The sequence below is a fragment of the Protomyctophum parallelum genome (assembly GCF_964188405.1).
Source record: "Protomyctophum parallelum genome assembly, chromosome: 16".
Classification (NCBI taxonomy): Eukaryota; Metazoa; Chordata; class Actinopteri; order Myctophiformes; family Myctophidae; genus Protomyctophum; species Protomyctophum parallelum.
The window spans coordinates 32,427,586-32,451,295 of record NC_139711.1 but is presented as its reverse complement, the minus strand read 5'-3'; the positions used below and the strand labels follow the sequence as shown (position 1 = coordinate 32,451,295).

Here is a 23,710-nt window from a genome sequence, read left to right as displayed (position 1 = left end):
TCGGGTTTTAATTCATTCTCGCAGCTGCCAGCTGCACGCTGCCTCAGCTGCTATGCTCAGCTGTCACTGCGCTCAACCAACCCGCTGCATGTCACCTCGCCTTGCTTAGGGAAGGAAGGAACAAACAAACAAACATGGGTTTAATCACAGGATTTTTCTACTTCTTATACGAACTACCTCACATTTACACATGGCTGTTAAAGCCTTATTATGTCTTGTCGTTCCTCATGTCGGTCGCTTTCCTCATAGCCCGCAAGGCTCCGGGTCTGTGCGAACACCTGGTGACCCAACGGGAGGACGGCGACTCGTGCAACTTTGACTGGGTATGAAACTATGAATGGACTCAATGGAGATAGTGTTTCACACCACCTAAATATGGACAATCGGTTGAAGCTGCTATGCTATGTCATGTTTTGCTTGCCTTTACAGAGAGAAGTGGAGATTCTCATGTTCCTTAGTGCAATCGTGATGATGAAGAACAGGAGAGCCAGTAAAACTCTCTCTCTCTCTCTCTCTCTCTCTCTCTCTCTCTCTCACACACACACACACACACACACACACACACACACACACACACACACACACACACACACACACACACACACACACACACACACACACACACACACACACACACAACCCACAACCATTAAGACAAAACAAAAACTGACTCAATGACTTTGTTTTGTAAACATTGCAGTACAGTTTAAGTACCTTTATTATTGGTATGGCTAATGGCAATGAATACAAGAAGACTCACCCCGTTTCTGTTTTCCTCCCAGAATTTTCCCCAGTGAGGGGTGGCAGAGGCTGGACAGCAGACGGCTGGATTTTGAATTTCTCTAACTATAAACTTTCATGACAGCAGACAGCCTATAAGTACAAATATAATTTATGAAAAGCTACTACAGTGAAGTCTGTTCACAGAAGTTGTTGTAGGATATATGTGGGGGTTATCTGACGAGGTACCATTTGAGGGGGCAAAACCTTACATATACTAAATAATACTAAATTGTTTATAGGGTCAATATAAGTAATATAATATAGCCTTTCCACAGGAGTATCTTTTTATATTTTTCCAAAAAGAATACAAACAGCCAATAGCATATTACAAAGTTATCCCCCTCACTGGGGAAAATTCTGGGAGGAAAAACGGGCACGCACCGGGGTGAGTCTTCTTGTTAACATGGCAATAATTAAAAATATTATACTGACAATTGGTATGCCAATTGCATTAGGCATACCAATAAAGGCACCCATTTTTTAACAAAAAGCACCTTGTTGGGGAGTTTTACTCCTTGCCAAAAATACGTGGTCTTTTTTCAACAAATGTGTGGCTTTAATCATCTTCACAATCCCTTCTTTTCTATCTTGTTTCCATTTTCTGTTTTTTGTTTCCATATTTCTTAGTAACCATTGAGCAGCACATAGGCAACCTGTTCCTGTTCAGTAAAGTGGCCAATGTCATCCTCTTCTTTAGAGTGGATATCCGGCTTGGGATTCTTTACTCCATCCTGTGTATCGGTCAGTGATGTTACCAAATACATGTTACATGTATTAGAACTATAATAACTATTACTATAACTATTTGCCTGTGTGCGTTTCCACAGTATTTCTCATGACCTGTAAACCACCTCTCTACACTGGCCCGGAGTACATCAAGTATTTCAGTGACAAGACCATTGATGTAAGTCTGGGCTGGATTGGCACAAAACATGTTAATTTCCCATGAATGGTGCATAACTGCAGCTGCACACAACTCACATATAACTGACAATGAAGTATTGCATCTACTTAAAATTAAATTCAAATTGTCAAATTACAATGTAATTCACCAGTAGCCTGAAGGCTGCAGCCTGATGCACTCTTGAGTTATTCCAGATGCAAAATGTGAGGTCTTGTACTTTTTTTAAATTTATTGTTTAAGGCCCTGAAAAACTTAAATAGTCATTGACACAAGTGCCTCTGTCGTGCATCAAGTATAGAGGGTATGCGTGTGACATCATCATCAAACCAGGAAGTTATGCAGGAACGCCTACTGAGTGGCAAGAAATTTACTTTCTGGCCTTGACAACCCATGCATCCAAACAGAAAAGTCTTTTTTGCATGTTGCTTTGCCACTCGATTTGCCACTCGATGTGCCATTCACTTTAAGCATGCTCATATCCTCTATTCACATTATATAGTATATAGTCGGCTAATCATGTATTGTATTGTTGCTTCACGTTTAGTGCCAATTGTATTGTCCATAATTGTTTCCTGTAGCACCGGCAGCAGTTAGAAAAGTCCACTGTAGCACTCATCTCTTCCATGTGTGATCACATATATATAATATATTACAGGCTAAACATATCTCACCGACCCAAATTAAACAAGGTACATACGAACGCACGCATGGCTTTAGACAATCATTGGGATTTAAATTAGATTTTAATCCGGATGAATGTCTAAACCCACAAGAATTACTCAAAAGTTATTTATCAGATGAACCTGTTGCACAAATTTGGTGGCCTCTATAGTGATGTAATTTGGTTAACTGTAGGCCTTTTGCAATTTGCAAAGTGTTGTGTAATTTAATACCATCTGCTTTAATAATCAGGAAGAGCTGCAGAGGGACAGTCGTGTCACCTGGATTGTTGAATTTTATGCCAACTGGTCACCAGAGTGTCAAGCATTTGCTCCTGTCTTTGCAGAACTTTCACTCAAGTAAGACTTATTCTCTTTGTCATTGCTTTTATACACTTCTTACAGATGATTCTCTCCCTTACAGGAAACATATTAAGGCCGGGCCCTATTTTCACTGGTGGTCCTTACCCCTTATCTCTAAACTGGGTATGGTACTTCTTTTTGCTATTTTGAAAAAATGTAAAACATTTCAAATAGCTTGTAGATCGGCAATTTGAACAGTTTTTCAAAATAGTAAAAAAAGAAAAGAAAACAAAAGGCAAAAAGTTTTAGGAATAAGGGTTGTTGGCCATAAACCCTCAGAAAGAGAATACGTTTCTTTCATTAGTATTCTTCATGGTCCTCAATGGGCAACATACAATATTATTACATTATTATTACATTATTATGTCCTTTTTGCGTGTCTTATATTCGGCAGGTATAACTGTGCTGGTCTCAGGTTCGGGAAGATCGACGCAGGGCGCTACGGGGATGTTTCACAGAGGTCATTAATTCTCTCTCAATATACAGTATACCGTATGTTTATTTGCAATGTCCTTAAATATGACTAATGAGCAAGGAATGTTACTTGACTGCTTTAGGGTGCTGCCAGACTTACTAAAGAGCTGCGCACGTTTTTGGCTGCGCACAGCTTCAAAACCAGGTTTTTAGACAGCTGGTGGATGGAAAAAAAGCTCCACTTCCGCAGACGACTTGCGCGACGGCCAGATTCCCGGAAGCGCTCTCCTCCGCGTCAATCGTCCGCGGAGGTGGAGCTTAATTCCCATCCACCAGCTGTCTAAAAACCAGCTGCGCACACGCATCACAGCTTCATCTGTCCGCGGTGCAAAACCGTTTTGCGCTTAGGTGTTTAGGTTTAGCTGCTCAGTGGGCAGCACCTAGTTGTGTATCTTATAACTGTATAAAGAGAGTGAGCAGGGTATTGCAAAACAATAATAATAGGCCTACTAAATAAGAGTAAGAGCCCAGCTAACAGGGTAAAGCTATATCTTTTTGTTTGTATGAAGCTTGAATGTGCTCAGCAGGCATGTGTGGTCCATCCATCTATCTTCAACCGCTTATACGTAGTCGGGCCGTGGAGGCGACATTTCCACCAGAGAGCTCCAGACTTCCCTCTCCATAGCAACTAGCGGCTGTGGCTCAGGAGGTAGAGCAGGTCGTTCAATGTTCCATGGGTCGGCATGTAGTCAGGCTCCTCCTGACTACATGCTGAATTGTCCTCCGAGTCTCTCTCGTGTGACTGAACTTCTCACCCTATCTCTAAGGGAGTTAGATGCCAGCCACCAATGAGAAAACTCATTTCGGCCACTTGTATCTGCGACCTTATTCTTTCGGTCATGACCCACACTTCATGACCATCATAGGTGAGAGTAGGAATGATGATTGCTCGGTAGACGGAGAGCTTTACCTTCTGGCTCAACTCTCTTTTCGTCACTCACAACAGTGCGGTACAGCAACTGCAATACCGCCCCTGCCGCTCCGATTCGCCGAGGCATGTGAGGTGCATAGTAATTGGCAATCCAGCCAGTAGTTTTCAATATATGTTTGGGACGAAAGAAGTGGACAGATAGACCAACTGCCTGTAGTGGGGCTTTCCCTGATACAATTTGGCGTGTTCACACCCTACTAACAAGTTTTTTATTATTTTGATATTAATCCTGTGTAACTGGCACTGGCTTATACTAAGAATTATTTCTGTACAGGTACTCCGTTTCCACCTCCCCTCTGTCAAAGCAGTTGCCCTCACTGGTGCTTTTCCAAGGAGGCCGTGAAATCATAAGACGCCCAATGGTGGACAGTACTCATAGAGCCGTGTCTTGGACCTTCAATGAGGTGTGTAATCTGTTAAATCTAAAGGCCTGAAAACGCTAGTGTTGTTGGTCAAGAAGCGTCTTTGTCTCTCTCCATTTGTCTTTCTCACAAACTCATACATAGTATTTTTTCCTTCTAGGAGAATATCATCCGCGAGTTCAATCTCAATGAGCTGTTCGAGAAATCCAAGAAGCTGAGCAAGGGTCACAGCAACAAGGAAGACGAGCAGACCCCTCCTCAACCACTTGAGGGCAGCGATGGGCCACAGCCTGAAACCATCAGCCCAGAACTGCCCACAGAGAGCAAGAAAGATCAGTAAAGTTTGTGGGAAATCTTAAGGCCAAGGGACTTCATTAAGTCTTTCCTATTTCTTCCAATACCGTTATGCCATTATTCTAAAGATTGAAACAAATTATGCAATGAAGGCATAAGAGATGACACTTCAAATTATGAGATGAAGGCAAAAGAGATTATGACACTCCCTTTAAGTGTTTTAGGATCTCAGAGTTCTTATTTATTAAACCACCCAGGAGCAGCCTGATGATTAGAGTAGTCATCAGTCTGAGAAAGGCGTATGGCAAAATGGCCACATTGCAGCTGCTGTAATCTTATAAATTCCTAAAAGAAAGTGAGTGATCTTTGCAAGATGAGTGCTTGCAGTTCTTTTTTAGGATAAAAAGATTGACACCATCTGATGTTGTCCTAGTTTATGCTGGGATAGTCAATAAAGTTTAACAATTATTTACCCTCTGTGAGAGCTATAGCAGGTTTCACTGTCCTTCAGTGTGATGCACTATTTGAAATTGAATCATACCCTGAAACGGAGCATGGATTGATCCAAGTTGTTGTATTGCCGTGTGGAAAAATGTCATTTTGTCATTCTGATCATTTTACTGGTTATACATCTAGTCATAACTTAAATCTACCTGCTGCTTTTAGGCAATGCATTTTACTGTGGCTTTGATTTACAAAAAAACCTGGGTACCGAGGCTACTAGTCTTGAGACGTCCCGTTTCCTGGATATGACAGTGGCATTAATCACACTTGTGTGAAGTGAGGGGCACAGCGAGGGCAGTATTTATCTCAGCCAGATAAGGTCTTATGTTGTCATTTACTGCCCTAAACGTCCACAACAATTTACATCATAACTACCCTAAACAAACTTAAAGTCCATATAGTTAGCTGGCACAAGATGTAATTTCAGAAAGCCCTGCATTGGAGGGGCTAGCGCCTCAAAAAAAAAAAAAAAAAAGTAAATATGAGAAAAATAAATCTGGATAATGGATGCTGACTTCTAAAATAATCATTAAACATTTATATTGGCCACTCACCCCATCAGTTTGACCTTTTTTATTCTGAGAAGACATCTTAAAAAAAAAAGAAATCTTCATAAGGCCATTTGGAAATGTCTTAACATATTCATTACAGATACTTGTTCCATTCATCACAGCCCACAGTAGCAGTATTTATTCTCACATACAGTATACTTGTTATACTCGCATCAATTTCAATTGTTCATTGGCCATCTTCTTTGGCCATTGAGTGACGAAAGTAACAGGTTCTTGTCACATCAGCTGCTTGTGCCAAAAACGCTGATGATGCTTCATTTGCTATTACCACACACACATGATCCAGGTGTGTGCCTTCAACAAGGTTTTTCTCACAGGTATGCACGTCAGAGACGCATTCAGCACAACAGAATCACATGCACACCAAGGACATAATTGGGAGGAGAGGTTGGGGTTGTGAACCTTGGTACCACAACCACTTTGGGAAGAATGATGATGTGTGCTTCAAGCGCACTCTCCAAAACTGAAAGACATGCTACATTCAGCTAGCTTGGACATTCTAAACTAAATACCTTCTGGGCTTTGATGAAAAAAATAAACTGCACAATATTGACAGATACGCACGCACACACATCACTGCCTATAATATTCATTTTTTTTCCCTAAACCTGGTTGTGGGCAAAAAGTGAGCTGTACCTTTGGAGGATTTTCTTTTGTTAAGTAAATAAATCAACAGGGTAAGCAAATAGAAATATTAAAATCTGGTTTTGTTTCTCAGAAATAATGTAAAAACAAATAAAACAGTAGAAAACGATACAAATGTGCTTGCTTCACTATGAATGGTCTCAAGGCAAAAACCAATCAGTCAACCAAACAGTCTCCAATTGCAAACCAGTCCCTACAGCACTTAAAAGTATTGATTGAGGTGGAGCGATTGAGCATATCTGCCCACCTTGCCCATCCATCACCGTTGTGAGTGTGCCCATAGCTCTTTTACCCTTAAAAAAAACAAAATTAATTGAAATTTATAATCTGATGACTCTTAATTGCACATTACAACTGGGTGTAGTGACTAATGACTGGTTTGGAATTGTGTCCAAAACTACAAAGGTTTTCCTGTCTTCTGAAATAAATAACCCCTTCCCTCCCTGGCCCCATTTGGCTGGCCATCCTTAAGTTTAAAGGTATAAGGTTCTTCTAGCTTCTTGATTGACAGACAAAAACATTGCAGGAAAACAAAACACCAAAAGGACAATCATGTTAAAGCTACAAACATAGGATTTGCATAATGTAGCTAGAATAAAAATTACAAGCATACATTCCACAAAGAAGCTTGTGCTGCACTTATGATTCTGAATTTCTTTGTGGCTTTCATTTGTTTTCCACCTCAGCTGTCCACCAAACATTATCCTTCTCTTTTGGATGATAAGAATACCATCCAGAGTCCTTGATTGGCTGATGCAGCCGTCAACTTTAAAAACAGGCAACTGATTCAAACTTGCTTTTCATGTATAATTGCACACAATACATCAGCGATAGTTACCTTCAACACCTCACTGTTCGACCCAATAATTTCTAATATTCTTTATACATTTATATAAAACAATATTTAAAAAAAATATTTATAAAAACTAAAATGATAATGTGTTTATGGATGCTCATAGTCTCCTTTGACCTAGAGCTGGACTTCCAGGTCCAATTGATTCAGAGAGAGTTCCTATTGGTCACCAGTCCAACATCTCTCACTCTCAAGTTCCACACCCATAGTGAAAAACGGCACTCCTTTTACGGATCGAGTGAAAAACGCCACTCCTTTTATGGATCGAGTTGCATTGTAGAGACTCATCGTGCGCTAATGTACCAAAAGGGAAAACAGCGAATCGTTGAACATCCATTTGTCTTCTATGGACATGTTTGTACCCCAAGCTCTAGCTGTGATGCCATTAGTTTATGGCTCGCAGAGTGGCTTTTCCGAGAGAATATCCTCTTGTGGAAACACAGCATGATGTGGTGCCTTGTTCCACTTCAATTAACTGTTTGTTCAAATAAGAAAAGGTTGGCAGAGAAGAATGGCCAGTGACATTACAAAGATAACAAATTGAGTACCAGACCAGTCCTATTCTGTCAGTCCCCTGCCTCTCTGACAGTTATGTCAGAGAGTGAGAAACATAATTGTCAGAGTGAGAAACAGATTTTGTTGCAAGGTTGTGAATATCAATCCAGCTCAACTGAGAGAATTTTGTCCAGTCGAAGATGTCCAGTCGAATTATCCCCCCCGTGATAGGCTGTGGAGGCGTGTTCGTCACTCAAACTGATATCTCATAGGTGGTCCCTCCGACGCCTGTCACTTTCTTCACCCCGCCACCCGGTTTGGATGCACTGTGATTGGCCAAGCCTGGGCGAGCGGTGGATCTGATTGGACATTCATGAGGGAAGGAGGGATGGGGTCAAGGATGGAGACAGGGTAGAACAGATGGTGGAGGTTAGTGTTTCTACTTCTAAAAGACATTCCTTTTTCCTCTGTTATTTTTAAAGGCATTTGAATAGCATCTTTAAGCCCCATTTATACTCCGTACGTACATACTCAGCATATATAAGGCACATTACTGGAGGAAAGAAACATTAAGGGGCACATCAAACAGTACACAGAAAAGAAGAGGTAGAACTTAGGAGTCAGGAGCTACTAACTACATAGTAGTTAGTAGCCTTTTCTCCATCTATATGTATATTAAAGTATATTTTACATTATATAAATATACATGTCATTTCTTTGGGGGGAAATATATATATTTGTCAGCGGCTATGTTAGTTACAACCAGATTTTCTTTGTGGTATTTATTCAGTTCTGGGAAATGATGAACTCTCAATAGCTCTGGGGTGGTTGTATAGTGCTAGGGTAGGGGGTATGTATTCAGTTTTGGGAAAACAAAGCTATTTAGCTCTTTAGCTCAGTGGTTGTACTAGGCTGCAGACCCCCCATCTTAAAAGGGTTTGTGCCTGGAACCGCCAGAAGATACAATTTTCTTATTTATTATTCCAAAATGTTGAATAGTACATGGTACAAGTTCAAAATGTATAAAATTGGGTCAATGTGGATAACCTGATTGTGATGCTTTTCTGGGGACCACCTTGAACCCCGTCGAGGACCCATGGGGGTCTGCAGACTACACTTTGAGAACCACAGCGTTAGCTCAAGTTGGCTGGCACAGTGCCTCTGGGCTAGTCAATCACCCTGCCCTCTAGTGGATGAAATAGTTGAACCTCAAAATAGACAAATTATGCAAGTTTGTGTATAAATAAACACACTTGTGCTCGGAATGTAGTGGCGCACATACGAATACGTTCTGAAAGGGAGCATAAATGGGCCATTAGTGGTACAAAAGTACGATGGTAGAGGCTTACTCAGTGTTATGAGTACATTACACTGAGGAAGCTCTGCAGTAATGTGTGTATGCTGCCTGTGCTTACCTAAATAAAACTTAGGCTACCTCAAGGCCATTTAAGTGAGTGCTGGTGATTTTTATTTATAAGCGTTCTTCTGAGCAGTGCAACCATTAAGAGACTACTTGTTGAGACGTGTGCTTGCATTCTTTAAAGTTATAAGATGGGACAAAACAGGGAAGAGACATAACTACAGAACAGCATAGTAGAGACACTTAAGAACCAAAACATGCACAGGTGTACTGTATATAAAAAACATACACAGGTGTACTGTATATAAAAACAGACATAGAATAGGCAGCAGCCATTTTAATGGATAAACAGCTGATAATAACATTGTGTGTATGAGATTCAATTAGGCAATTATGTATACTAGCATGCTACAGAAGATGTCCATGCTGGCAAACAGCATCACCTACATGAAACATACCCACAATGGGCCTCATGCGGGAAGTAATACAATTTTCCTCATATTTCTCTTATTATTAATGATTGTTTTCATAAAAATAATTTGTGGGATTACATGCATTGACAAACAGCATCTGGCTTCTCTCCCCTTCTACACAGAGGAAAGTGTTTGTATAGACAAAACCGCACAGGCTGCCCTGGGCACAATCAAAGCTGCGGTGTTACATTAAGCACAGCTTGACACCGCAGCATTGATTGCATTATAGCTGGCCTACAGGGCACGACTCTGCAGATTCGTCTATAGGCAGTTGCCCAAGCCAGATGCACAGCAGTGGATTTGAACCCCCTAGACCAGGGTTCCCCAATAGGCGGCCCACGGGCCATTTGCGGCCCACAGAGTGCCCCCTTGTGGCCCATGAAAGAATTTTTTTTAAGGGTCCCAGATATAAATGGCATTAAATTGGGGTCAGTAGCCTATGCATGTCAAACTGGGCATCCTTTTCAAATGGGGTCTTGCCCTGAAAATGAATTTTCAGGGCAAGACCTCGACCTCGCGCGTGCAGACTCGGCCCCCAGCCTGGTACGCTAGTCAAAATATGGCCCTTGAGGAAAATTTATTGGGGAACCCTGCCCTAGACTCTGAGGTGGTACTTTACTTTGGCTGCGTTCACCCATCAAAATGGCTGCTGTGAAAAGCAAAGACTGACTGAGAATCACAGAGGACGAAAAGGAAGACTCACACAGATCAGGGAGGAAGAGCAGGGCTGACACAGACCAGGGAAGAAGAGGATTAGGTAGGAAGAGAAGAGTAGCAGGCTGTCGGAGCTCTACTCACTGTGGAGCCTGTGTCCCTCCTCCGGCTACTCCCCCCACTGTTGTGGCACCTCCTCCCGCAGGCCGAGGCTTGTGCTGCGGCCCAGCCTCCCCAGTGTAAGACTGGGATTTGCCCAGGGAGGGGCCGCGAGGTGGAGGTGAGATGGGAGGCTCTAGGGAGCGAGCCCGCGGGGAGGAGGAAGGGTTCTGAGAGGAGGCACGTGGAGGTCGGGAGGAGGAGGGTGGGGGGTCCTGGTTGTGCTGGAGCAAGTGCTGGGTCTCGGGAGGGGATGGGCTGACAGCACGCAGGTAGGCCCTATGGGGAGAGGAGAAAGACGCGGAGCCCTGGAACAGCTGCCCCTCCCTCTGCTGGGCGAGCTGAGCAGAGAGGAAGGGCGACGTGTAGCCCTGCAGTGGGGCGCCGGCGGCCGCCACCTCAGAGTGGGTCGCCGCAGCAACCCCGGTCGCCAGGGTAAACGGGGGGCGGGGTTTCTGCGGCGACAGCTCATGGGCGGCTGACTCAAACTCAGGGCTCTCGGATGGCGTCAGCAGGCTGTCATAGGACAAGCTGCCGTTCCTAGTCTGGTTGGCTAGGCTCTTGTAGCTGGTGTCTGTGGTGCCCTCCGATTGGAGCGTGGCGAGCGCATTGTGCGCCGTTTGCGCCGAACGCAGGCTGGAGGAGCGGGAGCCGCCAGTGGACAGGACCAGGGAGGATGGGTAGGAGGTGTAGGAGCGACCAGCCAGGGAGTAGCCTGACATGCCCCCCGTGACCCCCACCGCCGTCCCGCTGGGGCCTCCAGGGCCCTCGCCCCTCTCCCCTACCCCCCTGCGTGCACATCCACCTCCCCCCACCACCGTGACCCCATCCAAGCTGCTGGGCTCCGAGCGGTAGCTGGGCTGGCGACTGGATTGGAGGATAGAGGGAGATGTAGAGTCAAGACTCTCCCCACGGATCATCTGAGTGAGGAAAGGAGAGGGGGTTAGAAGAGACCAGGTGAGTGAAAGCGTATGGGGGGGGGTATTAAAGGAGACAACAAAAGATGGGCAGGTGGTCAAGAGTGGAGGAGGGAGAAAGAATGAAATAGCCATGTTACTGAGTAACAGATAACATGCTCTGGAGATATTCTAGCAAAAAACTTAAAACAAATTTCAAAAGATTCTACCAAACGGGGAGAAGATAAAGAGGGGGCGAAACTGGATGCTGGACCAGTACTTTGTAATTATCACACGACTGGATTTGTAAACAAACCAAGTGGCTTCTTGCACAAGCACTACAACTGGATACCATAGACTGTGTATGAACACATATGAATATGAAAGACACACATATACTATTATATACTGTACAAACTATACATTCCAGGTAATGCAGTTCCAAGGAGAGGAAGGATAGGTCTAAACACACAGAGCGACAGTCAAAACTAGTCTCGCGTAGCCAGACAACTATTCTACAATCTCCAAATGCTATATAGCCTGCCGAAATCTGAGTAAGGAAGCTGCCATTTCCGTTCACGAAAATATATTTTAAAATATCTTTACAATTTATTTTTATTTCCTTTTCTGCTAAGCAACAAGCTATATATGCTTAGATGATTTCTATTCATATTAGAATAAATTTGCGCGACTGTAAAGACGAAACGGAAGTGGGAAGGAGGCTCCACTTCCACTTTATATTTTACTCATGACAGCTCTTCCGTTGCTCCAGACTGTATGATGAAAGCATTTGGAAATTGCGAGAGGCAACAGTCTGGTAATGCGAGACTAGTCAAAACGGACACACCAAGATGATGATACTACTGTAGCTGAGACTTACTGATCGACTGATGGCCACTGAATGTTCAGTTAAAAATAAAGAAAACAAAAAAAGAGGGGCAGGGTATTAACCACCAAAAGGAAAGCAGAGGGGAGGCAGAACTACATTCAAACCAGTCAGTGGTATAATATCTAGGTAACTGGGTCTCCACCAATGGTGTGTACAGCCAGCGTGCCAAATTTACTGTGCAAGTTACATCATGCCATAGGTTGTTGGATAGGCTCTTTGTCTCTCTCTCTCTCTCTCGTGCTTTTGTTGAGCATTTTGACGAGTTGTATTTAACCACATCCAGTTGAAAAGTTTAATAGAAAAACAAGCTTGTACATATTGCAACGTTTTTTGTCCACATGGTCCAGAGTCTAATGATAAGGGACATCATTTACTTCAGGTAACGTATTCTGAAGGGGTTTTAAGTATGAATATCCTACTTTCACTTGTATGAAACTGTACATGTACCTTGTTAGGGTGTGTAAGGGCCGTGTGGTTCCTCCCTGGGCTGCCGAAGCCAGGCCGGTACTTGTACATGGAAGGAGTGGGCGGAGCTTCCGTCAACAAACTGCTCTCTGTGGAGGAAAGCAAACGGAAACAATGACTGAACATTGTGCTGGGCGATACATCGTGAACCTTGATTTGAGATGTGAACAACAGACTCAGACTTACATAGAAGACAGTGTACATACACAATTTAACATAGTCATACACATAAGACCCTTAAATGATATAAGGAACAAAAACAATGAAAAGAAAGAAAGAAAATGCAAGTAAAAAATTGTGGTAAAAGCTTGAGAAATGGGGGAACAGTGTGACACAGGCTAAAAGTCTCCAGGTGAGGGTGGGGTGGGAGAAGTACTTAATGCTCAATATGAAAATTGTATTTCATTTTCTAAAATACGCCCAAGATTTCCTTATTGTGTGTAGACAACCTTGAAAGGGCAGAGACTTAACCCATGTAACATATCACCTAGCACTACTTTGGGGTATTTGTGTGTTAATTACAATTAAAGAAAACAGTGATCTGTTGGCATACAAGTTAAACAATTGTAAATAGCAGAGAAGAAAAATAAATAATAATCAAGTTAGTGTGCACAGACAGACAAACTTCGGTCTGGGCCGTGTGTATCTCTAGAGATGCGGAAGGGGACGTTTGGTAGGCCAATCAGACAGGCAATGTAAATGTTTGTTTTCTCATGCCAATAAAGCTCCTTTGGATTGCATTTCTGCACTGTGATTGGCCAGTAGTCAGTTGAGAGGCAGCGACGCAGCATGCCTTCTGCACTTCCGCTTGACTTCCGCTGGAGTCGGACACTCCATAGCTCCAACGAACTGCAGCGGCCAATGAGGCATATTTTGTTTTTATATCTATGAGTGTGCACTGTGCGCATGTGACCCTCTGTGTCGGCACACTGCAAGTCAGGGTATCTGGGTTAGTGTGCATGTGTACTGTATGTCTCACCCTCTGTGTCAGCGCGTGGCAAGCCTGGGTAGCGGAGCTCCGGTTTGGGAGGAGGCGGTGGCTCTGCATCTGCCGACTGGCTCTCTATCTGGTCCAGGCTGCTCTTGGACTACCATGAAGAAGAGACAGAGAAAGGCACACACATACAAAACATTGTCATTTAGGCCTTAATATGTTTTCTTCCTGGTGATTTTGCAATTTTTATTAGGAAGAAAATCCGGACTGGATCTGGATAAGATCTTCAAACAGGAAGTTAACATTTTTATATAAAAAAAAAACAGTATGAGTTTTGGTGATGCTCTATATTGTCTGAATCAACTTTGTTTGTGTTTGTTTCCGTATTAAAAGAGTGACTTTGAGAGCCGTTTCAGCAATGTAAGTCAATGAGGAGCATATTTTGAATCATCAATTTCTAATCACTGGAGCAATTATTTTTGATTTCTTGTCCACATTTGGAGTTACATCATGGCACGGTAACTACACAACCCAAACCTCCTTTAAGTGTCCTTACTCTGGTGCTGTGTCGGTCATTCTGGATGCCATTGTCCAAGACCTTGGCCTCTAACTGGGACTCAGTGAGGGGGGGCCTCAGGAATGGAGGCTGTACTTCCACTGTCTGAGGGCCCCGCCATCGACCCACATACCTGAGAAAGGGACACAAAATATTTATCTATATAGTACATTACAAAAAGCACAGAAGCAAAAAGGGAAATTATGTAAATATTTCTAGGATGTATAGGTTGCCAATAGTAAGTTCTCTATTGATAACGACTACCATAACAAAACACACAGACAAAATTGCAATGCAGACAGCATTACACAAAAACACATGCACAAACTAGTACTAGGTATTAATTATAGATTATACAAATCATTCACATGGAAGTCTTGTTTAATCACATATTCCATTTATAATTTTATTTATACAAGAAGAGGGAAAGATGAATAACAGAGTAGAGGGTGGAATAGAGGAGAAAGAAGTGGGGAGAGAGAAAGGGGCAATGGAAAAAGCAATTGTGGAGAGTAACAATGGAAAAGGAGGGGTGGAAAAAGAGGCGTGGTTGAAGGACGGACTGACCTGGGGGCCTGGGAACTACAGAGCACATGTGAGATATTCCTTGTGCAGCCGTTGGTGAAGGGGTTAACACCGCCTCGAAACTTCCCTGTCACCTGGTAGGATAGAGGTGGATGGAGGGAACGCACGTACGCTGTGTTAATGTGAAGGTAGATTACCTTTCATTTATATCCAGACACTTATGTCCAGGCGATGTACTATAAATGAATCAGTCATACACCAGTAAGACGCCTGAGGGCGAGAAGCGACCTCGCCCGCATCGCTGACGCTTTGGAATGGGGGGGGGGGGGGGGGGTCAGATCAACATATCCGCCAGGGTGACAGCAAACTGCTGGGCGAGCACTGGTGTTTTGGCATGGGGTAAGATCTAAATTTTCGGGCACGTGCTCCAACCCTGATGTCACGTGCCCGACACACTGACGGGAAATGCACAATTCCATAGTTAACTACGACCTTCGGTCGCAAAATGTGGAATATTATTCTTTCAGTGCGAACGTTTTTAACTCAAATCTTTGCTTCTGGGGGGGTCCCTGGAACAATATATTTGCAGATAGGGGTCCGTGGCTAATTTGAGATAATTCTGGAGGTCCTCGACATGAAAAAAAGTTGAGCACCACCGACACCAACTTTTTGGATTTAGAAGACGTTTTTCGGCCTCAGGTCTAAATGTGTTAATCAATGGAGTTGACAACTAGACAGCAACTACATGGTACCTGTTCATTTGTGGTCCTCCCACGGGCCACCAACACCATGTGGAAACCAGTCAGCCCAGCTACTGGGACAAAGAAGAGACCAGCCACACACATAACAGCCATACTGGGAGAAACTGGTCAAGGATGTGACAACAATTACAGAAGTAAAAGATCGACTATTTTGCAATCATATAGAGCAATAATACAATATTCCCATCAAAACAAGCAGCATTTTAAGGGGGAAACGTTGCTCTACAATCGCGATTTGAATAGGTTAATAATGTACACAGTTGTGAACCGTAATCAATTTATATTAAAATAGGCGTCAAAAGGCGATCTCGGCTGTAAAAGAGTTCAGGTTCCATCGTTGTAGCATGTGCACACAAATGTGTTATGCAAGCATAACCATGGCTAAACATACATGGCCCCCGGGTGAAAGATACGTGACAGCGGCATGTGGCGTGTCCAGCTGCTGTCGGTGATGCAGGACGTAGACCAGGCCGAAGCCAAACACGTCCACGATGTGGGTGGTGAGAGACAGCAGGAACAGGAAGAAGTAGCGGTAGTTCCTTCGGCCGATGCAGTTGTTCACCCAGGGACAGTGATGGTCAAAGTCCTGACGGGAAGAGGGATGTGTATCATGAGGCTCATCATTTGTGGGGGTTTAGGGTTAACTCAAACAAGAAGAACAGCTTGCACAAGCTTAATTATACATTTTCCTTCATTTTAGGGGGTTTGGTATACGAAGAATCCCTGCGCCACATGAAAGAACACTAAACACTTTCTATGAATTCCCAGACATGATTCGGTTTAGGAGACTTTGAAGTGGAGGCAATGACTGCATCCCATGAGGGACAAGCACATGTTTGCTCCAACCCAACATTATACCATGTTATACCAGGTGATCTCAGTGATGACACCTTCACACACACACAGAGGGAGGGGATAATTAGGCCCTGGTCAGACTTCAGACTGGCAGCCCAAATCTGATTTCTTATCCAGATAATCTGATTGGTTTTATGCAGCCTGGACAAGGTTATAGAATGGGATTCAAATCTTATTTGCAAAAATTAGTCAAGAGTTTCCATGTGGGTTTTTTGCTCAGACTGCATAAAAACAATGTGCCTCTAATATGGATATGTCACAAATCCGATATGGGCTGGATTTGGGCTGCTAGTCTACACAGGGCCTTGAAACCACCTGGTGTGGGCGTTGGGTTCGCAGGAAACCTGCACCCGGTCCCTCTCGGCCCTCCACGGAACATGATTAGGAGACTCCGGGCTGTATTTTGCGTGTCTTAAGTACCAGGTCTTATTACTTAACTTAAGACCTGGAGGCGTGGCTAATGCTCTTTGTCCACTCAGAATAGCCAAATGGCATTGATCACGCCTCCAGGTCTTAAGTTAAGTAATAAGACCTGGTACTTAAGACACGCAAAATACAGCCCTCCATGTTTAAAAAGCTACATGCAATACCTATCACCTATGGTCATGTGTTAACGCACAAACCACTGCTGGTCAACGCCGGTTACATTGATTATTTACTATTAACTACAGCCGAATGTGTCTACTGTATGTAGTTCCCATGGAATCAGTCTTCTTTTTACCAATCATGACACTGTGTTCATGTCCTGGGAATGTAAACAGAACTGCATAGCATTAACATAACTTCCTTCAGGGCATTATGGTTGATAATTCCTGTACTACCGCTTCTTAGACACTACAGTATCAGTTATTGTCCAGCCTTACCTCCACACAGTTGTCACAGACAGAGCAGTGAGAGCAGCGCGGTGGCCGGTAGAAACGGCATGTTGAACACCACTTCATGCGCACCTGGATGCCTTTGATCTCCACTGTCTTGTACAGCGGAGCACGGAAATCATCCTCTTTATCCTCGTCCTCCTCCGCTAAAATACACACAAACATGGTGGTCAGCAACCCTGGAGACTCCACATGCTATATTTTAGTATCATCAATGATCATAAAATGTCGATTTTCATTTTGGGTTGATTTTCCATCACCAGTACTGTTTGCCATGAATAACTTTGACATAAAATTCCTTTGACATAAAATTCATTTCAGACTGGGGTTTTAAATTAAATGTACACTAATAGTACCAGTAAGACACCCTGAAGGCGAGAAGCATCCGCCTGAAGCATCCGCCTGAGACTGCAGGGCGAGAACTGGCACTTTGGCATGGGGGTTCAGATCAACATATGGAATGAATTCTGTACTGTTATGTATATGGAGCGTGCCTTGGGTTTGGTGAGGTCAGATCAACATATGGAATGTCAGAAGAGGTCAGCTCCATATATGGAGATCTAAGGGTGGCAGCGGCGTAGTGTCTTGAGTTTACAAGGTCTTATGAGATCAACATTTGGAATGAATTCTGTATTGGCCATATATGGAGTGTTTCACGAGGGGTGACAGACTGACAGATTTTGCAGGTTTCCATAGTAAACTGCAGCCTATGGTCACAAAACAAATACTATATTATTGTTTACTAAGCAGTGTGTGTGTGTGTGTGTGTGTGTGTGTGCATACCTCTAGGGAAGACTCCAGGATCCATAAAAGTGGCCATGCAGAAGTTGGCAAGGGTGAAAAGGAAGATCACAGCAATATATATAGGAATGACAGAGGAGAAATACTCCGTTAACCATGGGCACCTAAAGAAACAGACGGAATGCAGAGAGAGAAGGATAAGTGAGAAAATAATACACATTTAACACGCTGCACATAAGACGGGATCACTTATCACAGGACTGATAAAAGAGGGCATGAAAATATATTACCATATCATGGAACAAACACTACTAGGTAGACATTTGATTAATAGTGAGAAATGTGTTTGCGCTTTATGTACGCATGTGTGTGTGTGTGTGTGTGTGTGTGCACATGTGTGTGTACGCACGTAAAAGAAAGACACTTACGTGAAGCAGAAGAACAGTGAAGTGGAGCCAACCAGGAAGGTGGTGGCCGCAGAGACAGGGACGTAGCGGCTGGGGCGAAACGGTCGGGGAGGAGCGGAGGCAGGACCCCCTACTCCTCCCCCAACCCCCCCACTAGTGAAGCCCGGCATCAGAGAGAGAGAGGTGAGAAGTGGCGGTGAAGGCAGAGGGATGGAGAGGGCTCTGTCTACCTACTATAAAGGGAGCTTGAGGGGTCAAAGCGATGACCACCGTACTGTCTGACTCGGAGGTGGGGCCATGACTGAAGACCGAAAAAAGTAACTGTATTACCATGCAATGCAAAGCAGCAATGGAAGGGAGATGTCAATGAAGGCTTACTAAGCTTCAGCGTATCCTCCTGCAAGTTGCTGTCACTCAACACGAATAGAACAGCAGCACAGATATGATTCTTTATAAAACAATCTATGGTTCTGCTTGCATCTGTATAGATTGTTCCACGTGTGTATTTCATGCAGAGTTTCAACAGAAGCTCATTAAAACTATTCAAAACCCACAATTAAAACTGTACAACAGCAATATGATACAAAAATAGTGGGCTATTCATAAATATTTCCATATGGCTTCAATGTAACTATTTGGTGCAAATTATGTATAAATATATTCTATTCTAAGCTGCTCCCTGGCACCAGTACAGTCAAAACCTTTGTGAGTAAACACAAGAGGTGTAGACACTGGCACACAAATGCTTTCAGAGCAATCTAGGCTTCTTCCTACACCTGAAACTCTATATTTGCATTGATGCTATTCATCATTACATGCTGTGCTTAAGTATTGGTTACCCCTCTCAGAGCATTTTTCAATACAGATGTAGATATGTATAAAAGAAGACAATCAGAAAATGAAGAGGTAGTGGAAGGATAGCCAGCAGGTGTAGAACAGAAGCACTGCGGGAGAAGAGGCAGAGGAACTGAGCACAGCTACTGAGGACTGTCTGAGAGGGGTTGTGTAGGCACTGAGTGGGTGGGTGTGGTAGGGACAGGTCCAGCAATTAAAAATAAGACAGCAGAGAAAAATTAAATGCACACAAAACAAAATCTACTTCAAAAACCAATCTCTAGAGCTGATGAGCAAAACAAATAAAAGTCCATTTGAATGGTTGCAAAAAAATAAGTGTTTAAAAACTAAAATGTTGATAAAGAATGACATCAATCGCTGCCATTGAAAGCAGGCGGGAAATAAATTGGGTCAATTGGCTGAGCAGATCTCCCTCGGATCTTCTGAGACCTCTGTCATCAGTCTTTGTGTCAATGCTGGAGCAGAATCAACTCATTCCAAACAGAACCCCTGTGAGCATCGCCAAGCCATCGCCGCACCTGGCCAGACCAGGGTGTAGAAGAAGCCCCGCCCACCTCCAAATTCTCTGCAGACACACCTCCCTTCCCATGGTTCCTTTTAAATGAAATTGCACACAGCTACAGTAGGTTGCAATGTAGTCGGAAACACATCAGTCTTTTTTTTTCTCTGCCTCCTTCTCTGTAGTGTATTCCCGCTTTGTGTACTTTCACCCACCACTGATGGAAACAGATTAACGTCCCTGTAACAAGAGAGATGGAATCAAAATTAGACAACAGCAAAAGCAACCACTGAACAGAAAGAGAACACAAACATAATGTATACACACCATGGCACTGTAAGGTAATGCCAGTGATTCATTTGTTTTCAGTACATTTTTCACTTAAAAAGAGGCTGCATGCAAGGGCTGTGTGTAGGGAGGGAGTGGCAGGACAGTTTGTCAAAACTTGACCACATTTTTCTTCTCACAGTTCCATTTTTATTTCACAATACCCTTGCTGACTAACCATGACCAATCTCACTTTGCTGTTTCCTCTTCTCAATTGCGCACAGAGCTGTCACACAAGCTACCATTCATAAACATCACCTGTCACCAGCATGCCCTGAAGAGGCTCAATTGAAACCAGCCAAAACAAACATCTAAATATACAACAAAGTCAGACATCATTTATTAGGCTATCTCAGCGGCCATAGCAGTCACCACAAATGTGATGAGGTCATACAATTTAGAAAAGTGCCTATGGCAGTTTTTAGGCCAAGGAGATTATTTTGTGCAAAACAAATGCTTGCAATGGATTGATTTGATAATCAATTCAATGATCAACAGGTCAAGGACCACAATGTATACAAATCTTGACTTTGTTTTTGAGTGGTGCAGCCACTCCAATGCACAGCAATGTGTCTGTCTGTCTACTCTAGGGTACCATGATGGGTACTTAATTTCCCCCTTTTTCCCCTCACTGTATGTTTCTTTTCCCTTTATGACGAATTCCTGTTCTGTTCTTTAACTATATAGAAGTGTCTATTTGTACGTCTCTAAATGTTTTGATGAATTGAACATGGTGGACCCTGTTGTAAACAAGTGTAATGCTTAATTGCGTCGTCCACTCACAGCTAACAGTCTTTGTATTGAGTTTGTGCTTGAAATGTACTGTAATTCTGCAAACTGTTAATAAATATTTCAATCAAGCTGTGTTTTTAGCAACACACACACACACACACACACACACACACACACACACACACACACACACACACACACACACACACACACACACACACACACACACACACACACACACACACACACACACACACACACACACACACACACACACACACACACACACACACACACACACACACACACACACACACACACACACACACACACACACACACACACACACACACACACACACACACACACACACACACACACACACACACACACACACGGCTCAGTTGCCGGTTGGGAAATGCAAGGTTCCCCAACGCAGTTCCCAGTTTGAGCAAAACACTGAACCTTTAATTGCTTCGGATGAGCAGGTTCAAGGTTGGTGTCTTGCATGGTTTCCTCCGCCATCGGGGTGTCTGAATGTATGTGTGAATGGAATGCACAATCTATATAAAGCGCCTTGGATAAAGGCACTATAAATGTACCAATCACCATGTAGTTTATTCTTTTCAACTATGCCTAAAGCTCCTAACCTGACTCCACCAGTTTGTGGCAGTCACAAGTTCTCTCCTCCTGCCTGCATCTGGGCTCTCTCAAGCAGAAACGATGAACAGGAAGTTGTAGTCTTGTTAGGTTGCGTTTAGATTCGCGCTGTGGCAAATATGTCACCAGTCTCACGTTGATCCCGCCTCTAGCCGCAAAAGGCTAGCCGTATATCGCTCTGGTCTTATTTGGATCAGAGTACATCGTCTCTGCCCGAGAGACCAGACTCTCCCTTCTGGCAGAATTACAATTTTGTCCAGCAGGGGGAGTGGTTTCACCAGGCTATAAAGCTCCCACAATAACCCTAACCTCAGTAAAACTATGCCTAAACCTAGCCCAAACATTTAGATGCTCGTAGAGGGTTTTTTTTCGATTCTGGCGAATCTCTCAACGAGAGTCTAAAAGATAACCCCACCCCTAACGTCGAAAAGTTTGTGCCTCAAAATCACTCTTGCCTTGTACAAATGCAAAATCTAAGCTGCTTTAAATGTTGCCCCACTTGTTTGTGAGGTGTTCGCAATCAGATTAAACACCGCACATGCTTATTTTTCAATAAAACATGTATTTTAATCAACTCTGTCTCGGAATCTGGCGGCCATCTTGCTTTTCTCTCCATTGTAAATGCGCAAGAGAACCCTGGCCGCTAGGGGCGCGGGCAATATTCTGTTGCCGTTTACCGCATTTACAATGGAGGATTCAGAAACAGAGTGGATTAAAATACCTTTTTTATTGAAAAATAAGCATGTGCGGTATTTAATCTGATTGCGAACACCTCACAAACAAGTGGGGCAACATTTAAAGCAGCTTAGATTTTGCATTTGTACAAGGTAAGAGTGATTTTGAGGCACAAACGTTCCTTTTCGACGTTAGTGGCGGGGTTATCTTTTAGACTCTCGTAGAGATTCGTCAGAATCGAAAAAAACCTCTACGATAATCTAAATGTTTGGGCTAGCCTAAACCCAACCTCAGTAAAATTATACCTAAACCTAACCTTAACCTAAAACTATGCCACCGGTAGTGTCATAATCAACTGACACTACCGGTGTGCCAAAGCAGACACCATCAGTGTGACCCATTTAACAATCAACAGTACTGACAACACTGACAATATGGTACTACTACTGCTGAGCATTCAACAGCAATGACAACACTGACACAACCACAATGTGACCATAAGTAAGCCTGGGACCGAGGCCACACTGTGACCCAGTCAACAGCACTGGCATGCATCACAGACACACGTCAATGACTCATTCAACAGCACTGGTACTACGTCACACTCAGTCCGTGACCCACTCAACAGCATCACAGGGACAACGTCCATTCAACACTCTAGCCACTGTTGACACACAACTAATCATCTCGTCTCGTCTGCCACTCCACAACAAATCCCATCCCCTCCTCCACGACAATAACAAATGTTAATCCTCAAATCTCCACCACGTTGAACCTTAACTACTGTCTGTCATGTCGCTGCAAACAATCAATAACAGACCACTCAAAACAAGTTTAAATCCCCATCCTGAGCAATAACGTGACAGTGACTAGGTCACTGGTGGCTATGCAGAGTTCATTGTAAAATTGGTACTATATGCTCTGGCTATCAGTTTACATTGAGGTTATTAACATTTATATGACAAGTAGTAATGCTTCCAAGTGATAAGCCAAAGCATTACCAGGCCAGGGCACTGCGAACAGCCAGCTAGCGCAGCGAGCACCAACATGCTAACAAGATGATTTGCCTAATAAAACTGACTGCATAGTGTTACGCGCTGTAACGAAAGTTTTTAACTACCTACGGTTAGGCATTTGAATTACAGTATGACTAAAAGGAAAGGCCCTCCAGTTGGCTATAAGCGATATAAGCCAGTAACGGCCAGGCTCCTCAAAGTTATTTTGCGACACTGGCTGTTCAGTGAAGAACCCCCACACAGCTCAACTAAACTAATGTTAGTTAGCCAACGTTACCTTGCTAGTGGCGTTGTTGAAGTTTTGCTCTCGCAAACCGGGTCTTTCTTTCCCCCAACGTTTTATGTCAAAGAACAGAGGTAAACATCTCAACGAGCGACAAGCGATAAACGTCGTGTACCTAATACTCGACTGCATACGGGTCCTCTCTTATGGGTTAAGGGTGTGTGTCATTTCGAGTGGAGTTCGCTCTTGCTAGCTTGCTAAGGCCGACACAGGAATCCCGGAACTGGTCCGTCCATTCCTTCTCAGGTGGAATGATCAGCCAATCAGGGATTGA

At 43.5% G+C, this 23,710-nt stretch overlaps 2 protein-coding genes across 4 annotated transcripts; one reads left to right on the top strand and one right to left on the bottom strand.

Annotated features, from left to right (window-relative positions):
- Nucleotides 1-37: 37 nt before the first annotated feature.
- On the top strand, nt 38-6,385 carry tmx2a (thioredoxin-related transmembrane protein 2a). 2 transcript variants are annotated; one of them, XR_014570496.1, is made up of 9 exons: nt 38-323; nt 430-490; nt 1,411-1,524; nt 1,611-1,687; nt 2,600-2,706; nt 3,104-3,169; nt 4,389-4,518; nt 4,637-4,922; nt 4,958-6,385. XR_014570496.1 is itself a non-coding variant. In XM_083785919.1 (8 exons), exons 1-8 carry the CDS (start codon nt 135-137, stop codon nt 4,814-4,816), a joined length of 924 nt encoding a protein of 307 aa, XP_083642045.1. In that variant the 5' UTR covers nt 38-134; the 3' UTR covers nt 4,817-6,385. The 2 variants fall into 2 exon arrangements, 1 of the variants encoding a protein (XP_083642045.1); XM_083785919.1 differs by having other exon boundaries at nt 4,637-6,385.
- zdhhc5b (zDHHC palmitoyltransferase 5b) lies at nt 5,833-23,664 on the bottom strand. 2 transcript variants are annotated; one of them, XM_083785918.1, is made up of 12 exons: nt 23,552-23,664; nt 18,411-19,983; nt 18,025-18,146; nt 17,230-17,387; nt 15,925-16,097; nt 15,503-15,605; nt 14,793-14,884; nt 14,226-14,358; nt 13,715-13,823; nt 12,718-12,824; nt 10,471-11,405; nt 5,833-8,198 (listed from the first exon to the last, which is right to left on the bottom strand). In XM_083785918.1, the coding sequence occupies exons 2-12, from the start codon at nt 18,557-18,559 to the stop codon at nt 8,093-8,095; spliced, it is 2,187 nt and encodes a 728-aa protein (XP_083642044.1). In that variant the 5' UTR covers nt 18,560-19,983; nt 23,552-23,664; the 3' UTR covers nt 5,833-8,092. The 2 variants fall into 2 exon arrangements, with proteins under 2 accessions (XP_083642044.1, XP_083642043.1); XM_083785917.1 differs by having other exon boundaries at nt 23,431-23,643.
- Between the last annotated feature and the right edge of the window lie 46 nt (nt 23,665-23,710).